The sequence below is a fragment of the Antennarius striatus genome, chromosome 17 (genome assembly GCF_040054535.1).
Source record: "Antennarius striatus isolate MH-2024 chromosome 17, ASM4005453v1, whole genome shotgun sequence".
Lineage (NCBI taxonomy): Eukaryota > Metazoa > Chordata > Actinopteri > Lophiiformes > Antennariidae > Antennarius > Antennarius striatus.
This window is the reverse complement of record NC_090792.1, coordinates 13,332,019-13,355,360: the sequence shown is the minus strand read 5'-3', so window position 1 is coordinate 13,355,360 and position 23,342 is coordinate 13,332,019. Positions and strand designations below refer to the sequence as shown.

At 39.9% G+C, this 23,342-nt stretch overlaps 2 protein-coding genes across 2 annotated transcripts; one reads left to right on the top strand and one right to left on the bottom strand.

Moving 5' to 3' along the window:
* Positions 1-4,747: 4,747 nt before the first annotated feature.
* LOC137611277 (protein delta homolog 1) lies at positions 4,748-12,537 on the top strand. Its single transcript, XM_068339382.1, has 6 exons — positions 4,748-4,874; positions 5,275-5,353; positions 5,513-5,576; positions 6,010-6,140; positions 6,822-6,963; positions 10,512-12,537. The coding sequence occupies exons 2-6, from the start codon at positions 5,302-5,304 to the stop codon at positions 11,299-11,301; spliced, it is 1,179 nt and encodes a 392-aa protein (XP_068195483.1). The 5' UTR covers positions 4,748-4,874; positions 5,275-5,301; the 3' UTR covers positions 11,302-12,537.
* A 5,264-nt stretch (positions 12,538-17,801) lies between these two features.
* On the bottom strand, positions 17,802-19,170 carry dio3a (iodothyronine deiodinase 3a). The gene has a single exon (XM_068339096.1). The coding sequence runs from the start codon at positions 19,101-19,103 to the stop codon at positions 18,318-18,320; it is 786 nt and encodes a 261-aa protein (XP_068195197.1). The 5' UTR covers positions 19,104-19,170; the 3' UTR covers positions 17,802-18,317.
* Between the last annotated feature and the right edge of the window lie 4,172 nt (positions 19,171-23,342).

The following is a 23,342-nucleotide window of genomic DNA, read 5'->3' as shown; positions in this document are numbered from 1 at the left end:
ATATCACACACATATCTCCTCTCTTCATCTGTTTGCCTGTTACCCGCAGAGAGAGTGAGAATGCAGCTGGTATAATGACACCATCACGCAATCATGAGGCTCTATGAAATCTTCATGACTATGAAAATTGGTGTCAGGGGACCAAATGAAATGAAAAAATTGCCTCCGTCTATCAACTGCAGAAGAATCCCTTTTAATGATGAGGCGCTGCAGACAGATGCAGCGGCATGCAGTTACACAAATCTTCTGTTACTCTTCAGGAGGGAGTGATTCTTATGTTGTTATGATATAAAGAGATTATTTCTTTAGATTACTGAGAACTGAAGGGGAATCTGCAGCAAAAGAAAAATACAAAAGGGAATAATATGATAACAACTTTGTGTTTTTAGGGGAATTACTAAATAATCAAATCATATTTTGGTGTAAGTGCAGGTTAGTGAAATATAAATACAATAATAATGTTACTATTTACACGAGAGCTAAATTTGACATGTACTTCTATATCTGTTGAATTAACTATAGGATTTCAAAATGGTGATAAAACCCTGCAAATTTGTACATAGTTTTGGGCTCTGAATTCTCAGTCCCATTCCATTTCCTGTTTTTATTTGTTTTGATTTTTTTTTTGTACAGACCTTGATTGAAGGGTTGGGCTTGGTGACAGGAAGAAACCAATAAAATCTGGAGACACTCCAGATAGTTTCCACTTGTCTTTTTTTGACAGCTTTTTTCAATTACAGATAAAATACTTGACATGAAACTAAGTGGAAACTTTTGTAAAGGCTGTTGTAAAGATTGAATTTTAACATGGAACCAGCAGCCAGTTTGAGAGGTGTACGAGTCATGTGTTCTATTAAGTGCCTTTCTGGGTTTCAAAAATAATTACGTTGTTAATTGCTCATTCATTAACAGGTTTTTCAGTACTTCTTTTAGTACTGCATTGATGATGTGCCTGCACACAATATTCACAACATAATTTGGGAACTGTAAGGGAAAGTGTAACCAGATGTTCACAAGATCTTTTTGAGAAATGGCATTCTTGATGTAGACATAGTTGTGATTTGCTGTCGTACATCATGTCCTGGCCCTGCTGAGCTCCACCTGGTGCGATCTCATGTCTAATGATGCATACTAATGATCGCTCTGAAAACAGGGAGGAACTGGGCACTCAAAACACATGTTAGTTTCCAGCTAATTTTCCGTGGAGCTGAAACCTCAACATTAATTTCCTGCAACCAGAGTGAGCCATCGGAGAGTTTGAATGAAATGATCAGTATCAAAATTTGGCTGGTATACAGTGGCTGAATAGGGATTTTATTTATCAGATTTTAGAGTGTACTTTCCACATTACATCTGTGAACTGATAATTCGAATGAAATCCTTTTAATCTCCAGTGGGCTTGAAATGAAATAATATACACCGATGATATGCTGATTTTACTGTGCCTTTGTGACATCTAATGTTTCCTCAAATGTGGGGGAGAAGGATAAACTGCTCATTGTGGGAATAATCTAAGTGAAGATTAGAAATGAGACTAAATTACTGGGATCAGAGGGAAATGCGTCTTCCTGGCAGATTCATTATTAAAAGTGGAAATGAGGTCTGACCACATGGAGATTTAAACTTCACCTGTCACATACATGCACATATAGACTATAGCTGCAGTGTATGAATATAATTTGATTATCAGTTCACCTCTTGATTATCATATTCATGAATCACTCTCCCCTAATTGAGAAACTGAGTTGATATATTTCTTATTTTTCCAGACTAATATGCGGCTCTCCTTTATAGAAAATACTAACAAACCAGACAAAATTCAATTTTTCTAATTTTGTCCTGTTCCTCTTCTCCTATAGAAGAAATTTAACAATTTGTTATGATAGACTTCCGCCATCAGATCCTAAGACATCCTACACACCAAAGCTTTAAGACCAAATTATAGTGGTTTTACATGTGCATGCAATACAGTATGAGTGACGACCAAATATAAACAGTGACAAAAATCAACACAAAACTCTGTCAGTTACTGTACACTCTTCAGACATATCATATTTAGTGTCTTGAACTGGACCATATAGAAGATCTGATACCAGAAAAGGTCAGCGCCGTGGAAATTATAAATCAATGGATGACTCCTTCACTTTAATAAAGCGCATACAAGCCTCGGACATTTCATTAAAAAGGACTCAGCGATGTTCGTTGTGTGGGATGGACTCACATCACTGCTCTGCAGAGGCTTGGAAAGGAACACACCAACCAAAGCAAGGGGATATGAGATCTCTCGAAAGATTATATCAAATGCGAGGAGACTTATCCATTTCATCTGTTATCCACTGACATCTAGTCGAGGCTGGTCTGCTTATGCATGTGTACACATTTCTGTCAAATGGAGATTGAAAATGCACAAGGAGAAAAGGGAGACTCTCTATACCCTTTTCACCCCTATTAGAATGAGAGAGAAAAAAGATTTTCTGCTTATTTGCTTTCATATATGGAGCTTTGTGGTCTTGCCTTTGAGACCATGGATTCTCAAACCGGTTTACTGAGAAATGTCATCTGAAATTTACATATTTTGTGAAGAAAAATAAGGAATTACAAGGATTTTTTTCACCCACCCAATAATTTTTCTTCCATAAATACCAGAAAAACTACAAATAAGTTGCATCTTACACTTGTTCATGTTTAAAGCAATTTCTGCTGATGGCTGTTTGACCACCTCAGGGAAATATAACTCACAATTACGCCCTCAGACTATAAACCATATATTTCATAGGAAGGAAAATACAGTTCCCTGCCCTTGGGAGGGAGGAGCTGGGATTGGACAGCAATAAGTGAACTAAAAATAAAATATGACAGGTAGGGGCTGTTTGGGGAAGGTTATTCAATATCACGCCAAAATAGATGGAAAAGTTAGGTTGAGTTGACATGGATGCCACGGTATGTATATATATATTATAAGTGTGTGACATGCTAATGATCAGCAGAGATTGTGAATTGTAACATTTAAAAAAAGATGATAATCTTAAAAGATAAAATGAATCATTTTACTTTGAAGAAATTGAAAAATACACTACTCATTTTGTTCTGCTCTGAGGAACCCATTTATCTGTTTTAAAGTGGGTTGAACGATAGCTGTGAGTAGCCTGGAATCGTTTTTAGAGAAATAACCCTAACGCCTTTGTCCAGCTTGTCCCAAATGACCATTCCCTTGTTAAACCCAACAAAAAGCCCAATCCCTGGGGAGTAACAAGTCATCAAAGCGATGAATGGTATCCACAGTCGAGCATCTGGGCCAAATCAGCTGCAGGAACAACAACAGACTGTCTGCGCCTTGTTCGACTATGTGTAATCACCTAGAATCCAGATCAATTTATCTGCTAATTATCCCAATAACAGATATTGGGATTATAATTTGCACCCAGCTGTTCTTCTCATCCTCTAAAATTGACATAACACACAACTACCTGTGTTGTGTGTGTTTTTCTGTCTAAGATTTTGTTACTCATTAAATGGCAATAATCATTAAATGTTAATGAAGAACGAAATACAGTACACAAATTACTTCAGCAAGTTCACAAATAAACAGAGTGATGCTTTTTTAAAACAAAATCCTTTTGAGTGCAGACCTTCAAGGTATAAACAGCTTCACCTGGACAGTAATGGGCTATTGTGCCGTATATTTACTCTGACACTGAAAGAGGTCATACTGACACACTATGACTACTTTAAGTATATTTGGTAAATTTACAAACAAACAGGTTGCAGATTGTACTGGTTTTTTAAAAGTGAATAACAATGCTGCAATGTAATATGGGAGAAATTATACAAAATCACAGAAGTCGAAAGAGAGCACCATTCTTTGCATGAACGTACTGTGCTGTAAACTGAACTATAAACAGCAGAGCATCATGGGAAGAATAAAAAAAAAAAAAACCCTCCAGATGACCAGAGTTACAACAATATGACATGCAACTGTCAGCAGCAAACAACATCAACGCAACAAGATAAACAGTACCTTCAACAGATAATAAATAAGATAATTTAAGGCTCAAGAATAAAATATGAACCTGAATAATTCTATAAACAGATGTGTATGAGCAAAGGAGTTGTTGGAGGATGCTCAGTGTCCAGAGGCTTGTGTTTACAGCTCCGGCAGGAGAGGTACAATGAAAAGAGGTGACTGTGACTCAAGATGAGAAGCCATCTACTTATTGCAAGGTTGTGGGTTTGATCCCCTGCAGCCTTCATGTTCCACCAGAGTACAAGTGCATATCACTCCTGATGAGCAGGTCTTCTTGTGCTCTAAAGATTCTTTACATTTGTAGATCATCATTGCATGCAGGATACAAAAAAAATAAAAAAATCTTTACATTTGCAGTCATTTGCTGACAAATCAGTGACCAGTACCCCATGTGGTGCACATTTACATGAATAGTAATGAAATGTCAATTTGAATCTATTTATATGCTGTATTTCTCCAAACAACGCTGTCCCCAACTAATGGGTTTAAATTTACAGGGGGTGTCTTGCAGGAACGCGTTAACAGCCCGCTGGGGCACTTACCTTGTCCATGTTTGACTTTTGACATTAATTATAAGTCTGTAATTATTGTGCGTGAAATGCGTGCATTCTCCCTCTTTAAGTGGGAGGAGCTTGTGACGCTGGGACGACGGGCTGCAGCAGACCCGTCAAAACGTCCAGGTCCTCCTCCAGCAGCCGGACGTCTGGTGTACCTGAAGTGGAACTTCCAACAGCAAGAAGGTTGGATTTTAAAAACCAAACAAACAAACAAACAAAAAAAAAAAACACCTCAAAACAAATATGCAAATATGAGCACAGCAGCTTGCCATCGGAGCGCCGGCGCGACATAGGTGAGTGTTTTTGTGATCGGATAAGGGAATTTAAGTTGATGCATATGAATCTTTCAAATTAATTTTCTCTCTCCGTGCTCGTCCGTCACGCGTGTCTGTGGGAGCAGAAGCGTGTGGTTCAGGTGCGTCAATCCGAGGAGAGGAGAGGACAGGGAGCTGATCTAATTAGTTGATTTGCATTGGCTGCGATTTTTTTTCCCCATTACTTTACCGTTGTGGTAATTACGTCTTCAGACCCCAGAAGCATGACCGCACTGCTTCGTGGAATTTGACATATTTTATAACTGTTCCATTCTTCTGATGAACTTTTAAGTCGTTATATATTTTAAAAATAGGCGCGCACATGCAGAGCTTTTTTTTCTTTCTTTTTTTAACGACTTTTAATCCTTATAATCTGCAGGAAATAAAAGGTCATTCATTGATTACGATGCATCTGACAGCGGTCGTCTTGATTGTCGTCGTGACGGGCTTCGCCAAAGGTAATCTGAGATTTTCATTCATTAGAAACTCACTGATTAAAAAGAAAAATAAGTCTTTTCTATGCACGGAAAGAACACATCAATATTTCATTGCTCTGAATGTTTTATGTGTTGTTTTTTGTGCAAACACGCTGTTGTCCTTTTCTTTTTGTCTCAAAGGTTGGGAATGCAACGCAGGGTGCAACATAGAAAATGGGTTTTGTGAGAAGCCTGGGAAGTGCAGGTACTAAAGATTGATGTGTAAAAAATAGCCTGTGCCCCGAGGGGTTTTGGAATTTATTTCCATAAATTGTTGAAGCTGATAATTTTTTTTAACCTTGAGGAAATACAATTGAAACGCAATCATGTGGATCCCTTTGTTTTACTTTTTTTTCCATTTTCTGTTGTAGTTGTAGTGTTTTAGTTGCTGCCAAATTCTCCCTTTGTTTGAAGAGCATTATCTAAACAGGTAGCGCCAAAGCCTGACAGATTCCACTGGATGTGATCCAAAATAGATTTATTCCATCATGGGAATTAAACCAAAAACAATACTTAACCATTAGTGAAACAAAGCATGCAGACTTTAAAAGATGGGACTGTTGGCAAAGCTGTGCATGTGGTTTATTAATAGCTTTGGGCTGTCCCATTTTCCTAACCTCCCCCCCCCTCCTCCTCAGGTGCAAACCAGGGTGGCAAGGAGAAAACTGTGACCGGTGTGTGCCCTTCCCTGGGTGTCTGCATGGCACGTGCGAGAGAGCGTGGCAGTGCACCTGTGAGGAGGGCTGGGTGGGCAGCCTGTGTGACCAGGGTGAGCATTCTTAATTTCCCCTATGGATAATTATATCTGTCTTTGCCTTGATGCTGACATACTGGGGGGTTGGGTTGAGTCACCGGTTGCACCTGAAAGAAGGCAGCATGTGGAGAATATAGTCAGCTGTACTTAGAAAGGGTCTTCTGATGCATGATAAAAGCTGAAGCTGTTGAATAGCTCCAGATGTATTCATTTATAAACTGCTTTTCCTGTGCAGGGCGCATAATGGGAACTTGTAAAAATTTCAATAAAGATGCACTGTGGCTGCGAATTTAAATGTTTAAGAGGTCTACAAATGATGCTTCTGCTTCAAAACATATATTTAAAGTAAGCTTTTAGTTATAATACCCTTAGTACCCACATCGAGGACTATCACATGAGAATTATTTGCCACCCCTCCAGCATTAGAGGAATAAAACAAAGTGTTTGACTTCTGGCTCAGTTGAACCTCTTCGACAGCACACGCAATACGTCTCTTGTTCTGTTTGAGCATACGAGTTCTTCGTCTGTGTGATGTGGCTGATTCTCTTCTCAGTCTCATTCTTGGTGACGAGATGCTGTGGTGTGAATGTGAGCGGGAGTGGAAACAAAGGCGAGAGGGAAAAACAGGCAGAGACAAAGAGACACAAAGGAGGAGGGAGAGCGTGTGAGATGTAATAACAGCTCTCCTTTTCGCAGATACCCGTCTGTGCTCTTCCAGGTCTTGTGCTGGAAATGCCACCTGCATTGAGACGGGAGAGGGGGGATACCTGTGCATCTGTCCTCGCGGCTACGTGGGGGAAAAGTGCCACCTGAAACAAGGAGGTTGTCTCACAAATGGGTATTCGCACCTTTTATTGGAATTTCTATTTTAAGCACAGGAATACCTCAGGCCTTTGCAGCCTGACCTCCATTTGAATATCAATAGGAGCAATAATCAATTAATGGAGCAATGTCATTCAGGTGTCACCATGTAGCCAGTCCAAACCAGCTCCCACCTCTGGTAGTGTATACCAAACCTCTAATGGTGGGCAGAGAGCTGAGAAAATGTTTTGTAACACATTCTTTATTTTTATTGTACTGCAAAAATGTGCCAGCTTGGGTTTTGTAAGATTGACAGTAGCTTTGAAAAACAAAAAATACCCTCCAGAAAAACGGAGGTTGAAATCTTCCCTCATCCACCTTGGGAGGACAGGAAATGGATTGTATTCAAAAATTCAACTGTTCTCTTGGGATCAAGCATGGGAGTTATCCATGTATCTGTGTTTACAAAGTTAAAACTGAAAAGACAAGAAAAGCATTTAAGAAATGAACAATGATTTTGAGGAGAAAGTGGTTTAATACCACTGAAATTATGCATCCATACAACAACATAATTGTATATCCACAACATTTAAATGAGTTGTTTCACTTTAGAAATAAGCAGGCCGTGGAGAGAAAATATCTATAAAATAACTTCTTCATTCAGGTAATTATATCTTATTTTTCCTATCCAAGAACAGAACTTGTAGAATATACTGTGTATTTTCACTTTTTCAGTCTCGATCCAATTTTGGAGCTTTACTGAATCCAGCATCTGCTGTAGTTGAAAATGAAGCTGACACAACAGTGTGAAGGAACTCCATAGTGAGGAGTCAAAACAGCTACAATTACCTGAAACCCTGTAAATCCATCAAATCAAGGATTCAGATGATTTTGAAACACACATTTAGGAAAAATTTGTAACGTTCTGCATGCCTGCTTGCCACTTTCCAATCTTTTCTCTGAGTCATCAAAAGCAAAATAGCATGACTGCTTTCATTCAGGGAACTTTCCTGGCGGGCATACATTTTGCTTTCCTGTCAGACATCTTTGTCTCCTGCGGGTTACAATCCTCTGATGCAGAGAAAAGCGACTTCAGAGAATGAATTCAGACTTCCTCCCGTCATAAATCCATCATCGTTGTTCTGTCCCCCTGCTGAAACACAGACACCTTCATACAGTAGAGTCTGCGATCTATCTTTGCAGCATTATAAACTTTATACCAAATCAAGTCAGCGAAGCCATCGTTTTAACTCTGCCTACATCAGAGCACCATCACATTTCAAGTGCTTCTCTGCCAAAAATCTGAATATAAATTCACCCCACTATAGTTCTGTTAAGAAAAAAGTTAGATGGAGGTGCCGAAGCTAATATTTAAAAAGACAATTCATGGAACGGCAAGTTTTTGAAGTTAGCTACAGCTACTGTTGACATTTACCGCTGTTACAGCCATTGGAGGGCAAATTAGTAGAAATGTTTGACTTAATGAGCTGGCGAGGCACGCCTGAGCGCATCATTAGTTTGTCCTCATTAGAGAAGATGAGACGCGGGTCCAGCCAGGCTTTGCCATGCCTCTTCCATATGTTGTGTTCCATCAGCACTGATGCACCTTTAAAGAGAATCAGCAATTTTATACAGTATTGACTGATTAAATTGATTTTCTTGCTACAATTCCACATTAACCAAACATCCAGAAACATTTTCAAGCTGTAGGAATCTTCTTAGCTTCTGTCTCTCCTCCACTGGATTAAAGACAGGCCAGACTGAAGAATCCTGACACACATGAAAAACTCTCAAGGGACACAGCTCCACACCCCAATGCTCTCAACACCGCTATGTGTCTCTTCCATCAGGCAGTCTGGTTGACATGAACCCACTTAATATGCAACAGCCTAAAGCTCATTGTTAGATAACTGGCAGATCTCCTCCTACAGTTAAAAAATGATAATTTTAGGATTATTATGATTGTCAAAATGGGACGAGTAGAGCTGCACTTATGTGCCAGTGGAATTCATCTCCTGTTGAAGGGCCTGTATGAGGTTCCATTTATCAGCTCCTCTTTGAGACATGACATGTCTAAAATGTAGAAGAGCTATTATTCCTTTGACTCTCAGAGTTGTTAGGGACTTGTGTAATAGCTTGAGCTGCTGTTGGAGATATTGATTATTTTTATCCAGAGTTCTCATCGGTGCAGATTGGTATTGATCAGATATGCTGCATGTGCAAGAACAAATCTGACTCCTTTTAATCTTGTTACTGGTATGAATGAACAATGACTTATTTGGTTTGGCCTGGGTAAGAGGAATGAAATCAAAAGGGCAATATAAATTAATATAAAAGAGCTAAACCTTTTCAAGATTTTACTTGTTGAATATCAGGAACTTTAAAAGCAATTGTTGGATTAAAGTAAATCTGTCTTCTAAACTGTGAAACAATTTGGCAGTTAACTTTTTCTGACACTTTTATTCTATATTATATTTTATAATGAAAATAAGCAACTTGTTAAATTTAAAATTTAACAACATGGTGAGTGTCATGCAAAATATTCAAATTCATGCTATTTGCAGACTAGAGATATAGAAATCATATAGTATAATAAACACATTTCTCTTTAATCACAATTTAATTCAGTTAAGAACCATTTGAGAGCATTCCACCCATTTGCCTACATACCATAATGTCACATTTCATTTTACGGAATTATTCAAAGCTCTCTTAGATGTTTGACTCTGGATCACTGCTTCCAATCTGCAGCTGTGTTGGTTAAACAATCATAAACTGCATTCTTTATAATAAGCCTGTAAGGGAGCATATTAATACAAGGCCTTTAAGCACATCTAATGTGTTTTGAATGGATTGTTGAGCACTGCTGCACCAGAGGGTAGCTCCGTAGTCAAAGTACCATTGAAGTTGTTCCTCAGTACAAAATAAAAACCTGTTCCAAATCTGCTATCAGATAAAAGTCTTGCAAATTAAAGCCTTTTTATTGAATGGGCAGCATCCACGTTATTCCTCAATGAAAGGAGCATCTCTCAGGAGAATTATCTCCCAAAGCCTTCAGGAGCTCAGTGAAACATGTCTGCTCTCCTCTGTGTGACAGTTCATTTTCCAACAGGTCGCTTCTGTTTTATTTAGTTTTTTAGAAGTGGGAAATTGGGTCTGCTATTAAAGACACTTAATCCTTCAAGTTTTTGTAGGAAAAGGAAAAGTGTGCCAACTTATCAAGGACACCTAAACCCTTAAGTTTTTGATGGAAAATTAAAACCTCCATACTTAGAGACTCATGTTTTTCATTGGACAGCAGCATAAGCTTAATGAGATGTAATCAATGGAGCACCATCTGCATGAAAAAAAGTTCACAAAAGCAAATGAATTTGAACTTAATATAATAGTGTCCCCAGGACAGTCCCCTGTGGGATTCGTAGGTCTACCTCCTAATTATGTTCTACCTGAGCGCATTTGATTGTTCCGTCACTGACTGTTGTTTCATAACCGGAGGATAAAATATTCAATCACACAGCTGTGCAGCAGGACCCATGCCTTATCTCTCCTTGCTGTATATTTACATTACGTTTCTCTGTCCTCCAGCTCTCCTTGTCTAAACGGAGGTACGTGTGTTGACACTGACGGCTCAGCGGCTTTCTCTTCCTGTTTATGTCCTCCTGGGTTTTCTGGAGATTCCTGCGAGACTATTGTTGACAGCTGCCAGCCTAACCCATGCCTCAATGGTGGTAACTGTACAAACCACGGCCTGGCATTCACATGCGTTTGTCTGCACGGCTTCACTGGTTTCACCTGTAATGAAACCGCCAGCCTGTCACCCTGCGGCGATAGGCCCTGCACCAACAGGGGCACATGCGTTGGTCATCTTGATGGAACGTTTCGATGCGTCTGCCAGAAAGGGTTTGCAGGTCCCACATGTTCTCTGCAGCACAGGCCAAAGGCTAAGTCTAAACCGGTTGGCTCAAGACCTGTGGACCACCGGGTGTTTGCGCTCACCCCACAGCACTACGGCCTCCCTGCTCACACCTTCCACAAGCTTCTCACGCCACCTGAGAGAGACCTGCTCAAGATCACCCTGAAGGAGACGGTCCACTCCTCCGGTGTCCTCGTCACCCACAGCCAGCTTGTCTGCTTCGGCATGCTTGCAGCACTCACGTGCCTGGTTATCCTGGGAACTATGGGTATTGTGTTTTTTGGCCGCTGTGAGGCGTGGCTGGCTAATGCCAAGTACAGCAAGCTCGTTCGACAGCAAAGGGAACACCTGCTGAGAGAAGTCTGCAGCACGAGCCAGGAGGAACCAGAGCACTCTGTAAACATCATCCTGCCAGAAAAAATTAGACTGACCAGCTTTGGGAGACACTACACCTCCATCTGATTAAATCAACTCTCCCCCTCTCCCTTTGGAAGAAGATTCAGATGACTGTCTAATAGCACGGAGCAAATAATATAACTGTTGTACAGTTGTGTTAATAATGTGAGACATACTGGACTATACAGGAATGTATTTAAATATATAGCCTAATAAACTAAGTGGAAAAACATGGCACAGGATTGTAAATGTACTTTAATTGTACTGTTGTAACATACCTATTTAAATGTAAATTCTACAGAAAGCTCCTCCAAACAGAACCTCACTGCTTGATGCATTTGTAATACAATAATGGGATTAATAGTATAGTACTGTGCCATCGCAGCACCTTTTTTTGTTCAGTATTTGTAATCAAAATATTTTTTATTAATCTTTGATTGGATTTACTGAAATCCCTTGTGCTTCAAAGATTGATTTATAGTTTGACACAACTCAGAAGAGATTGAGTTATTGGAATCATTGGTATATTTCAACTTTGTATTTTAAGACACAACTGATAACATATTGTGACTTGACATTTTATAGTTCATACTAAAAATTGTGACTTTGTACAGTAGTGCAAATAAAATGTGAGTAATTACTATCATTATTATTGCCCACCATGCATGCAGGTCTGTAACTCTAGATACTATTCATGCAAAGGTACTGCTGTAAAGTGTGTAACTTTATTCTGCAGAAACCCTCCATTTCTCTCTCCCTACAGATGCATTACTTAAGGTTTCGATGTGCACCGTTATAAGCCACAGGTAATTTCATAGCTCCTCAAGAAATGCCACTTTGCATTACAGTAGTAATCCATTTACCTCAGTGCAGTTAATATCCACATACCTATGGGTTCATTTCTCGTCTCTCATTTGCAGTCTCTTGGAGGCTTTGCTCTGTTTCTTGCTGTTGGGCTTTGAAACTCTCAGGTCATGCATCATGACTGGGAGCCATGGAATCAATACTGTAGCATCTGTTGAATCATATTTGTTTAGTCGTGTACGAAATGGCCAAGCAATACAAGTGACAAAAGCCTGTTGCCAACTAAATGTGGAACACATTGCATTTACATTATGCAAATTGATCAGTTATTGACATGAAGATTATTATGTTTCAATAGTGGTTTCTATAATGATGGTTTCTATTTTTCTCTCGTAAAAAGTCCCAAGTCAGCTCCTAATAAGAGATTTAGATAATGTGGCAGGTTGGGGTTTTTGTTTTTAGTTAATGGTTATCTTGTGTCTAACAAGATTTACATTTTGCATATACATTAAAATTTAAAAGTGGCATTTCAACACAACGATGATAAACATGTCCTACATGTATTGTCCTATTTGCAAGTTCTGCTGGTGTAGATTGATCAGATAATGGTTTGTCGTCTGCTCATAACTTTCAATAAAATGAATAAAATCTCCGTTTTACTTTGTCCCATTTAGGCCCGACAGTGCATCTACATTTTTAACACTACAAAAGCTAACACAAACAGATTTGCATAGGAACAAATGTGTGGTGAACGCATCAGATGTTTGATGCACATGCTGCAATTGAAAAAGTGCAGTAAATGCTCTTTTGCTCTGTAATGGTTCAAAAATATCTCCTAAGGGTCAGCTCAGTTATTAACTGATTGGCTCATCAGCCCTTTTCCACGGGCTTTCATATGTCACATTGCAGTCTTTGGCGCCTCCCTGTGGTTCAAATTTTCAATGCTGGTGTTGCAGCACTCGGTAAGTACTTTGTCAATACATACAATTTGATATGTTTGATATCTGTTAGTGTCATCATTACCTTATAATCTCTGAGTAAAGGCCCTGCAGGCTCACACAGATTTCAGTTTCAATTGCTCCACAATAAATAAAAGCCAATCATAACTAGATTATAGTATCTGATGAATTAATAAGTATGATATAGGGCACTGTGGGATGGAATTCCTCCACCCGGTAATTTTATGACAAACAGGAGCAGATTTCTATTCAGTTCAGCTCATGACCTCTTTTTCTCTGTTCGGAATTACAGCAGACTTCAGCCTTCAAACTAAAAGTGACAAAAATGCGTGACATTGACTCTTACTCAGGAAATATTGATCCTTATGACTGAAGCGAAGTTATAAAGACAGCAGATAAACAGGTATGTGCAACAGCTGTGCCAGAGGTTAATGACTTTCCTTGTCCCTGATTTTTGTCATGTTGCAGTCAGACCTGGTTTTTCCAGAGGAACTTTATTCCTCTGGAAAAATCAGGTCTGACTGCGTCTTCATACTTAGGTGTCGTCCCACCCTAAAAGGTGCAGCAGAACAAAGGGGAAGTTTCCAATCAAGAAAGAACTATATGTACAGTTCACATTCTGCAGGTCATGCTGGGTGAGATAGCGCCTCTAGGGGCAACGAGATTAACAACTTCATGCCGAGTCAGCTCAAGTTCTGATGACATTGTTGGATAAATACTAAAAATTGTAAACTATTGAGAAATTTCTTTTCATTTATGAATCCACTTTAAGATTTAACAGGTTGTTTCTTGTTATCCTTAACCATCCTATTCAATGACGCTTCTTCAAAATAATTCAAGTAAGTACTGGTAGTTTTCTTATCCTCCGGTTGACAAACGGGACACCTAACGACAAATTCATTTGTTAATCAATGTCTATGTAACTCATATGTCTGAGGTACTTGTTTTAAAGAGACTCTTCTTGAAGGAAGTGATGGTAGGAAAGCATTTAGAGTTTCTTAGGATGACAGGTTTTTGTTTCATCATTAAGACATTATCCTTTCAACCTATTCTGTGGGATGCAGGAGGTTTTTACCTTGGTTCAGAATTTCAGACTCACACAGTGATCGTTTCAAAGAGAAAAGTGAAAGAAAATCATGCAGTCTCAGAGTCTGACCACAAGGTGTCCATATGGCCGCAATGGCCACATTGTGATTTTGAATACATAGTAATGCACACACATTTATTGCATAGCAATATCCTAATTTTAACAAGGTATAATACATAAAATGACAATACATGATTGTATGTCTGGTAAGGTAAAATGAAAGATGTGATGGGCTGGCTGCTTCCTGATTTCTATTTCACTGTTCTTCTTCTGCACATCAGTGACAACCACTTCCAGAGTGAAGGATGAGAATTGCCTGTCCCATACAACACTGACAATCTGACGACTGTTTTTTTCTGCACTACATCCAACCATTTCTCACTCCAGATTTTAACTTATTGGAAAATGTGTGACCTACTAAAATCATCAATCTCTTCAGAAGACCTGAATGGTAGCAGAAATATAAGTAAAAGTAAAGATGAACTGCTGCTATGACTTGAATATGGATTATAATTTTGTCTTTTCACTGCCTCTAAATGCCCACTACAGAGACCAGTGTGGTCATTGCAAGTCCCAATGATGTAACCAAGACTCTATAAAAAATGTTTAACACACAAAAGCAATTTCAGTCCTTTAGCATGTATTCCTGGAATATAGCACACAACGGAGGCCCAGCAGTATAAGAGAGATCATTTAATGTATGGTTGGATGTTGACACGTTAAACCAGAAATTATAAAGCTTCACAAAAAGCCAATTGTGTGCTGAGGCCCCAGCTTCCCACCACCAGACATTCATATGGGGAGTTATGACCATGGGAAGAGAGGGGCCCTCACCTTCAAAGCTGACCAGGGAATCTAAATGACCCACCTCAGCAGAGTTGTTACACCCCTTCACATCATAAAAAACAGAATAGAGCACAAAAAGTTAACTCTCCCCAAGCCAGACACTCTTAACCCTTTGTTCCCATCCACCTCTCTCCTGTGACATATGAAACCCAACATGCATGGAAAATTCTCACATGGAAAAAAATCCAGGTCCAACTAAACTGTTTCCATACAGGGATACACTTCTAGCTATATTTCATTTATATGTTTGTATATTAAATGTGTTCCAGATGAGCCGTAAAATCACTGTAAAAACCCCTGCACTCTGACCAGCACCGTATTTTCGAAAACCTGGATTTTCTCGGTATTGTCTAACTGCAGATCCAAAAATTCTTGGCTTGACACCCATCGAATGCTGCTAATCGTCTAAGGACAGTTCAACCAAGGTAATTTCATTCATGATCCTGATATTTAAGGGTCAGAAGAAGATGAGGAATTTTGAAAATGAAAAAATTATTTATGCCATTGTAGAATAGCAAATATTAGACACAGCTGAAAGCTTACTGTTTTACTGAAGGATTTCTTTCTTTGTTCCTGTTCTTGAATAGGGCTTCAAATAACTTACAGTCCAAGTCTAAGACCAGGACCTGATCTACAGAAAGACAACCATCCAGACAATGACAAGAAAAACTTCAGGAGGTCCCTCTCAGTGACGATCTTATTCAACTACTAACTCTAATCAACCAGTGAAATTTAAAGCAGACCGGGTGACTCATACGTGTTTAAGAGCTGTGATTCATAAGCGCAGTGGTCTGATAAAATTACACATCTGAACAACAACCATGCTTCTATTGTTCCCACACGGCAAGTTTTTCAGACTTGCTGTGTTGCGCCTCTGCTGATTCACACTCCTCCTATATATGACTTCCTATATGAAAATGAGATTTACAATAAACAATGGACGCCAAAGCTTAAGGGAGCCAATGCGTACAATGTACCTGCCCCTAGAAATAAAGGAAGAAATGAAAATAACATAAAGAAGCTTCTCTGTTTATTTTAGAGGCCTTTACCTTGACTTGACTGAGTCATTGGTCCAGGTTGCGTCTACATTGCACTGTGATCCACATCCGGAAGAGTAGGAATCGATTCACCTCTTTCAAAACTGCAGTGAAACTTTTTTCTTGTTCAACAATAGAAAATGTTGAATGTAGTTGTTTTAACATGTTGATTTCCATATGAATAACTGGATTCTTTTGGTAAGGCAATAATCCAGCATCAAAACACTGACAGTGAAGTTCAACTAATTACATAACTATCTAGCTAACTAACTGGTAAATTGACAAACAAAGAATGTTCTAATCGAGAATAATGTTTGACCTTTTGTTCACGAATAACTTAATATTTTACCAAAAAAAGGAAGAACAAATCAGGAACAATTCGAAATTTGATGTGTGGTTACTCCCAATATTTTATATACGTATAATGATGTGTTACTTGACCAGAGACATATATATTATCATAATCTATTAATAAGCAATCACTAATAAGCAATCAGATCATGGTTGGTTAATTGATCAGACAGACTACTTTCTTCATGTGTCGTTATGGTTAATAAAACACATCTATGACAAAAGTTATGCTGTGGTGACATTGCGTGCACGCCTCTCTTAAATATCCTCCATTATGTAATCATCTTTTTTTGCGCCTCACTCCCGCAAGAGTGTTGCATCATGCTGCGTGTAGGAGGACTGGATAATGATGTCATCGTTACCTGTCCATTAATTAAGGAGGTCAATTCGTGAACGACGCAATACTTTATGGGGTACAAGAGCGAGAACTTTGGGTGCGCACCCCCATTAAAGGAAGCCCAGGTATGACTTGGCTTTGAGCCCAGAGCCTTGCGTCATCACCCGCCCCCTCACTCACACACGCACGCACGCACGCACGCACAATCAGGCACACACACACACACACACACACACACACACACACACACACACACACACACACACACCTTCGTTTCTCTAAAGCGCACAATGATCTCTCAGTCTAACCTGTTACCCTCCTTCTACTTATCATTAACAACTGCAGCGTGAGCAACAGGCGCATCATGGTTAATGAAGGGTTTTTTCCCTGTGAACAACCAAAACTTTTGTGTGCATCATTGTAACTCGTTATCGTAAAGTAAATCATATACACTTTGCATTCTCGCTGCCTTATCCGGGAAATCATTTCGCACACAGTTAAATGCCACTGCTTTACCGCTCTGGGATCGGTGTGTTAAGCCCTGAAAACATTTGTGAGTTTAGACCCATGTATCCCTAAGCGTAATAGGATCAAGTGTGATTATCCTCATTTAACTGTGGCAGGTCAAAAGGCTTAGGAAGGGGCAGTCGAGAACACAGATCAGCTTTTTCAAGGCGGAATTAACCGAAGACCTGTGGCATAATTGCTATCTGTACCGTTTTAAAAGGGTCTGACCACTAATCTGACACAATAGTTCACCGTGAGTGTGGGGACTAAACTTAGCAGGACGTGGTTGATTTTGGAAAAAAGACAGTGAGAATCTGCTGGATGAGAACAGAAACATGTAAATATTTCAACGTAAACCACTGCTTAATTGTTTCTATGAAAAAAAAGACAATTTCTGTGCATTTTATATGAATCATGAAAAGTCTACATAACACATATGCCGCTTGTAAAAGTTTCTCTATGGGAATAATTTTATTTTTTCTGCGTCTCCACATTCTGCTTCTGCACTTGAACTTTTATTATCTTCAATAGGAGACTGAATTACTGCAAAACTGCACACAACATGCTATTATTTAAATATAGTGGGGAAAAACCCACCAGCTTGTAATAAAATCGACCCACATATATCAAAGGTTTTATTGGGTGGAAAAATATCCATAAAACACAGGTTTTACAAAGACAGTCGCACCAAGACGGCAGCACCGTCACCGTGATCTCCAGTATGAAAAACATCAGTCTCGGTTCTCTGGATTGAGTCCGTTTAAAAACCGAACTTCACAACGATACTGAAGACCACAGTGACGCGCTCGTCCCGTCTGATTTGTTATCGGTGCGATCACATGAGGAAATGACATAAAACAAAATCGTTGACGCATGAAATATGTTAGTTCACACACACTAAACAAAGTTAAAGCAAACTATCTTGTTTGTGTTCTGATCCTAACTGGGTATGAATGTCCAATGTGACATAAAGGACCCTACTGGAACGCATCATACAATATTGTAATTGCTTTCATCACAGTATAATAAAAATAAATAAATACAATGGAATAATTATTGGTGGCTAAAATCTAACAGGAGTTATACTGGAAAAAATCTGTAACACTTTCGTCAGTCATAACAGGTCTAAAAAAAAAAAAAACACGTTTATGAATCTAGACATGAATAACTAGATTACTGGATTTTTCCAGGTTTTTTCTGTATTGGTCGAGCCAGTCTCTAAGCTCTGTGATCCGATACCCCTCAGGTCCTCTGTCACCCTGGTAAACTATCTTTCCCTCTTGCAGGATATAAAGCCTGTCGAAATAAGCTCCATAGGCAGCGTTGGAGGTGTTTTCCATGCTGTCAGCCACCACCAGGCAGCCGGGAACCTCCAGGAGCATCAGTTGGGCAGCGCTCAGCCGGTCCTCCAGACACCGGTGTTGGGGGATCTGATAGGGCGCGTCGGTGCTTACCCAGCCGTCGGAGGGATGCGCTTCCTCAATATAAACAACCATAAAGTCTGCAATATCTGCGTTCTGTGCCACGACTTCCTGGAAAGCCTTGAGTCGCGCCATGAACGGTGGTCAAGTGCAGCTGCCAAAGTTGAGAATGAGCGGTCTCCTGTCCTTTGCGTAATCGAGGATGTGGCTGCGCCGCTGATCGTCCAGCTGAACAACTTCGGTATTGGGCGCTACATGTCCGAGATGCGCTGCTTTAAGAAAGTCTAGTTTGTGACCGTGCCACACTGCTTTGAGGGACTCCAGGCAGAACAGACGATTGGAGTCCGATACACACAGCGGGGGATCGATGGAGTCGCCCTCCTGCTCTCTCATCCTGAGGAGAATCCTTTTCCTTATGCATAGAAAGTCAAGAAGCCAAAACATGACTGCTGCCATCAGAAAACGAGGCAACAAGACGAGACAGACTATTGCATGTTTAATAGCTTTGACTGCATTCATTATTAGTTAGAATGACAAACCCGATTGTGCTCTACCACGATCTTGTGGGTTGAAGTTGGGTTACTGAAGACTCCCCCTTGTTTTATAGCACTGGCAGATTTGAATGAATCACACTCCGCCTCCAAACGGGGGCCGATCGAGGCCTCACATGGAGGGGATTACCGTCTGTCAAGTCCACAATTTTGAGCCGCAGACAGCCAAGGGTGCAAGGCAGGGTGCGGCACAGGAGCGCGTTTTTTTTTTTGGTAATCTTTGATCGCGCTGTTAACGTCGTTCATGACGCGCGTTTTGTAAAATCGTTCGGATGTCCGAGGATTTCACGCCCGATACGATGATTCTTGCCAGAGTGCGTTTCCTAGATGCCCGTACAATCTGTACCCCGTTTGAACAGGGTTGTACAGCCACCACACTGTCCTTATCTGATCCGATCAGCAACGCATTAACAGTGAATTTTTTATTTATTTTTTTGTTCTGATAAGATGTCACATCAGTCCAAATGGAGCAATGTTAGATCACATGAGCAATATCAGTCCCTAGACAGTTATACTCACATGATGTTCACAGATTCATGTATGAACTCGTTGTTTGAATTACAATTTCTGTCGGATGCAAAAGAATGTGTGAAATTATGAGGTACGGATCAAAGATGCTCATAATCATTCATGACACATGGAAAAGTCACATTCGTATGAAGTTTGAAACAAGTCTGTGAAAAAGATAATAAACCAGTTTTGCGAAATAAAAGTGTGATGGATATAAAACTCAAAGTCAGAATTTAAATTTATGAAGAAGTCACCCTTTCCAGAAAACGACAAATATTTGATTTATGTAAATAAGGCCTTCAAGAGGAACATTAAACAGGTTATGCCGTTTGATGAGCTGGTGACTCATCCAAGGTATACCCTGCTTCTTGCCTGTAACCAGCAGAGATAGACTATAGCATGACCTGCAACCTATTCTTTGGATAATGATGAGACAATTACGATAGAAGTTGATGACAACAACTACTATTGCTGTCACAGTCATTGCTGATGACTCATGAACTGTCTCCAATAAAAGCACTACTGGAACAGACTGTTACCATACCATACTACACCTTATTTGGGTCTTACTGTGGTGCAAGAAGCAATATGTATTATTATCGTAATGGAAACTAAAAGATGAGTGATAAAGGAAAACAGATAGACCTTTATAACACTTAAGGGCCCAAGCAATGACAGAATTAGAAGACAGTTTTCTGAGAGTCAACAGCTTGTGTGATAGGCAGCTCACAGGTCACCGCTTCAAGCACAGTTGAAAACAGGTGGAAGTCAGCTAAAATTGAAGTTTTAAAACATTGCAAATATGTCAGACTAAGGAAAAGTGGCTAGCCTGTGCCATAAAGCACCAGTAGTGGACAACTGAAGAGTGTAAGACGGTCATGAATGATTCAAAGTATAAGGTCCTCAGTTCATTACAGAGGATGATGCATTGTTGAGTAGGTGAAAGGATGCTCCTCAGTAATTGTCACGTGTGATGGGTAGAGGATGGAATCAATTGTAAAAACATAACTTGCTTTTCCGTTTTATGTTCATCCTTTGCTGCTTGCCACAAATGTTGGATGTCATACTAGACTTCACACCTGTGGAACATTCGTCATGGTATTTAAAGCCATGGGGGCGGCAGTGGCTCAGTGGTAGAGTGCGCGGTAGAACGGGTTGTCCAATGTTCCAAGACCGGTGGTTCGATTCCTGCTGCCGCCAAAAAACACCCGGAGTGTGAGCTGACAGTGGGAGGTGTCAGCTCACCTCCGGAGCACAGGTGATTCACCCTTGAGCAAGGCGCCGTCCCCCTCACAAGCTGCTCTTCTGGGCGCTCCACAAAGGGGCTGCCCGCCACTGTACCTCCCATTGCATGCTTACAGCCCCCCCTGTGTGTGATTGTGTGTATTACAGGGTACTGTACACACTAATATGCATGTGTGTGACTGACTAACATACTAAAGTGTGCATTAATTTCCCTTCGGGGATTATAACAGTATATAGAATTAAAAATAAAAAAACAATTAAAACCAATCTGATTCTTGATCATCCTTTGGCTCAGCAATGAGCAGGAAAGATAAGATAAACCTTTATGAGTCCAAAGTGGAGAAATTTGCGTGATTGTGGCAGCAGAGGGACAGTCATACATACATAGTCCCGTCATTTTAGCAATACATACATATTAACACATGTAACATATAATACACATTTTAACATATGATATACATATTGACATATGATGTACATATTAACTATTTACAATTTACAATATACAATCACCAGTTCAACAGCAAACTGCAGTCCAGGGGGCATCCTATGACAGAGCTCGCCTTCCTAATCAGCCTGTCCAGTCTTCACCTGTCTGCCGCAGTTATGCTGCTCCCCCAGCAGACCACCCCATGAAAAATAGCTGAGACCACCACAGTGTCATTGAAGGTCTTCAGGAGTGGACCTTGCCTCCTGAGCAGATAGAGTCTGCTCTGACACTTTTTATAGAGAGTGGTCGTATTGTCGGACCAGTCCAGTTTATTGTTCCGGTGAATACCCAAGTACTTACAAGACGTCACCATCTCAATGTCCAATTCCTGGATGTTCGCTGGCGTCACGGGGCAGAGTGCTCGCCTGCGGAAATCCACCACCAGCTCCTTGCTTTTCCCTGTACTGATCTGGAGACGGTTTCACCGGCACCAGTCAACAAGTTCCTGGGTCAATTCTCTGTACTCTGTCGTCTCCATCAGTGATGAGACCGACGATTGCAGAATTGTCAGAGAACTTCTAATATTATGCCAGTATAATTCAAAGTCCGTCACTGCAGAGCTGTCAAACTTTAAAAAATATTAATATCAATGACGGACAGCAATACATGTGAGTCACAAAAATTAGAATATTATGGAAAAGATATTTTTTTCATAATTTATTTCAGTTTGTGACTTTCAAAAGTCCCAAATTGGACAAGGACTTAGAGGTGGTCATCAGATTCCCTGTAGAGTTCAGGTCAGGTGGGTTAGCTGGCCAGTCAGGCTGAGTAACACCACCGTCAAGAAATAGTTCTGACCAAGTTTGGTGCTTGCGCAGATGCCAAGTATTGTTGGAAATCTTTATCTCCATAAAGCTTGTCAGCAAATGGAAGCATGAGGCACTAAAGTCTCCTGGTAGATGGCTCCACTGACTTAGGACTCGATGAACCACAATGGACCAACATCAGCAAATGACACGGACCACAAGCTGTCAATGACTGGACACGTCACAATGGACTTCAAGCATTTTGGTATCTGCGACTCTGCAGTCATCCGGAAAACTCTGGGACCTTGAATTCCAAATTAAATGAAAATGTGGCTTTCATCTGAAAAGAGTGCGCTGGACCACTGAGCTGTGGGCCAGCTCTTCTTCTTCTTAACCCATGTAAGAGGCTTCTGATGCTGCCTCTGGTTCAGGAGTGGCTTGACACAATGCCAAAATATTACATATAGCTTGTGTCTCTGCAGAAATCACTGTTGTCTAAAAATGAGAATAACTTATGTCAGAAATTAACTTAGAAGCTTTGAGTGATTTGTATTTTGAACAATTCACTTTCTGTGTTTTTCTGCTAGTTCCCAACTTGATGGCATCAAACACAGAACTGTGGCATGTTTTACCAGATGGAATGAGATGACCTTTAAGAAAACATCTTTGCACATAGTGTATGTCAAAAATTATAAGCAGATGATCATATCACTTATTTTATTCGTGTTTTGCACAGCATCCCAAATTTTGAGGAATTGCTTTTTGAATTCAGTGTTCTGCTCATCATCTGTTTGCTCCAAATCTGTTTACTCCACATCTGGACACACATATTAGCCATAATTGGTCAAATTCCATTGACTGGATTAGTGCGCTTATTCAACGAAAGTATTCCCGTCTTGCAAACACATGGTATACTAGAAAAACTTTCGTCTTTTGTCATGGGATCTCCTCCAGAAGCCCCATAGACTGTTACTATTGGAATATATCACAAAATATATTCCAAATCAGTTTCCATCCATGTGAATGCAAAAATATTGAATGGAGAACACATATTTTTTGTTGTTACTTAAAATGTATTCAAACTTTACTTCCTGAAAAACTGGCACAAATTTATTCATTCATTTATTTTTAAATTAATTAATTGTAAATATAACCAGTACTGAAATATATAACACAAAAATGACAAATGAAAAATTTTCAAGTCTATTGTCAAATC

Coding starts and splice junctions, on each gene's coding strand:
- LOC137611277 (XM_068339382.1), top strand. CDS start 5,302: ATGCATCTGACAGCGGTCGTCTTGATTGTCGTCGTGACGGGCTTCGCC. Junction 5,354..5,512: donor CGTGACGGGCTTCGCCAAAG/GTAATCTGAGAT, acceptor TTTGTCTCAAAG/GTTGGGAATGCAACGCAGGG. Junction 6,964..10,511: donor GGAGGTTGTCTCACAAATGG/GTATTCGCACCT, acceptor TCTGTCCTCCAG/CTCTCCTTGTCTAAACGGAG.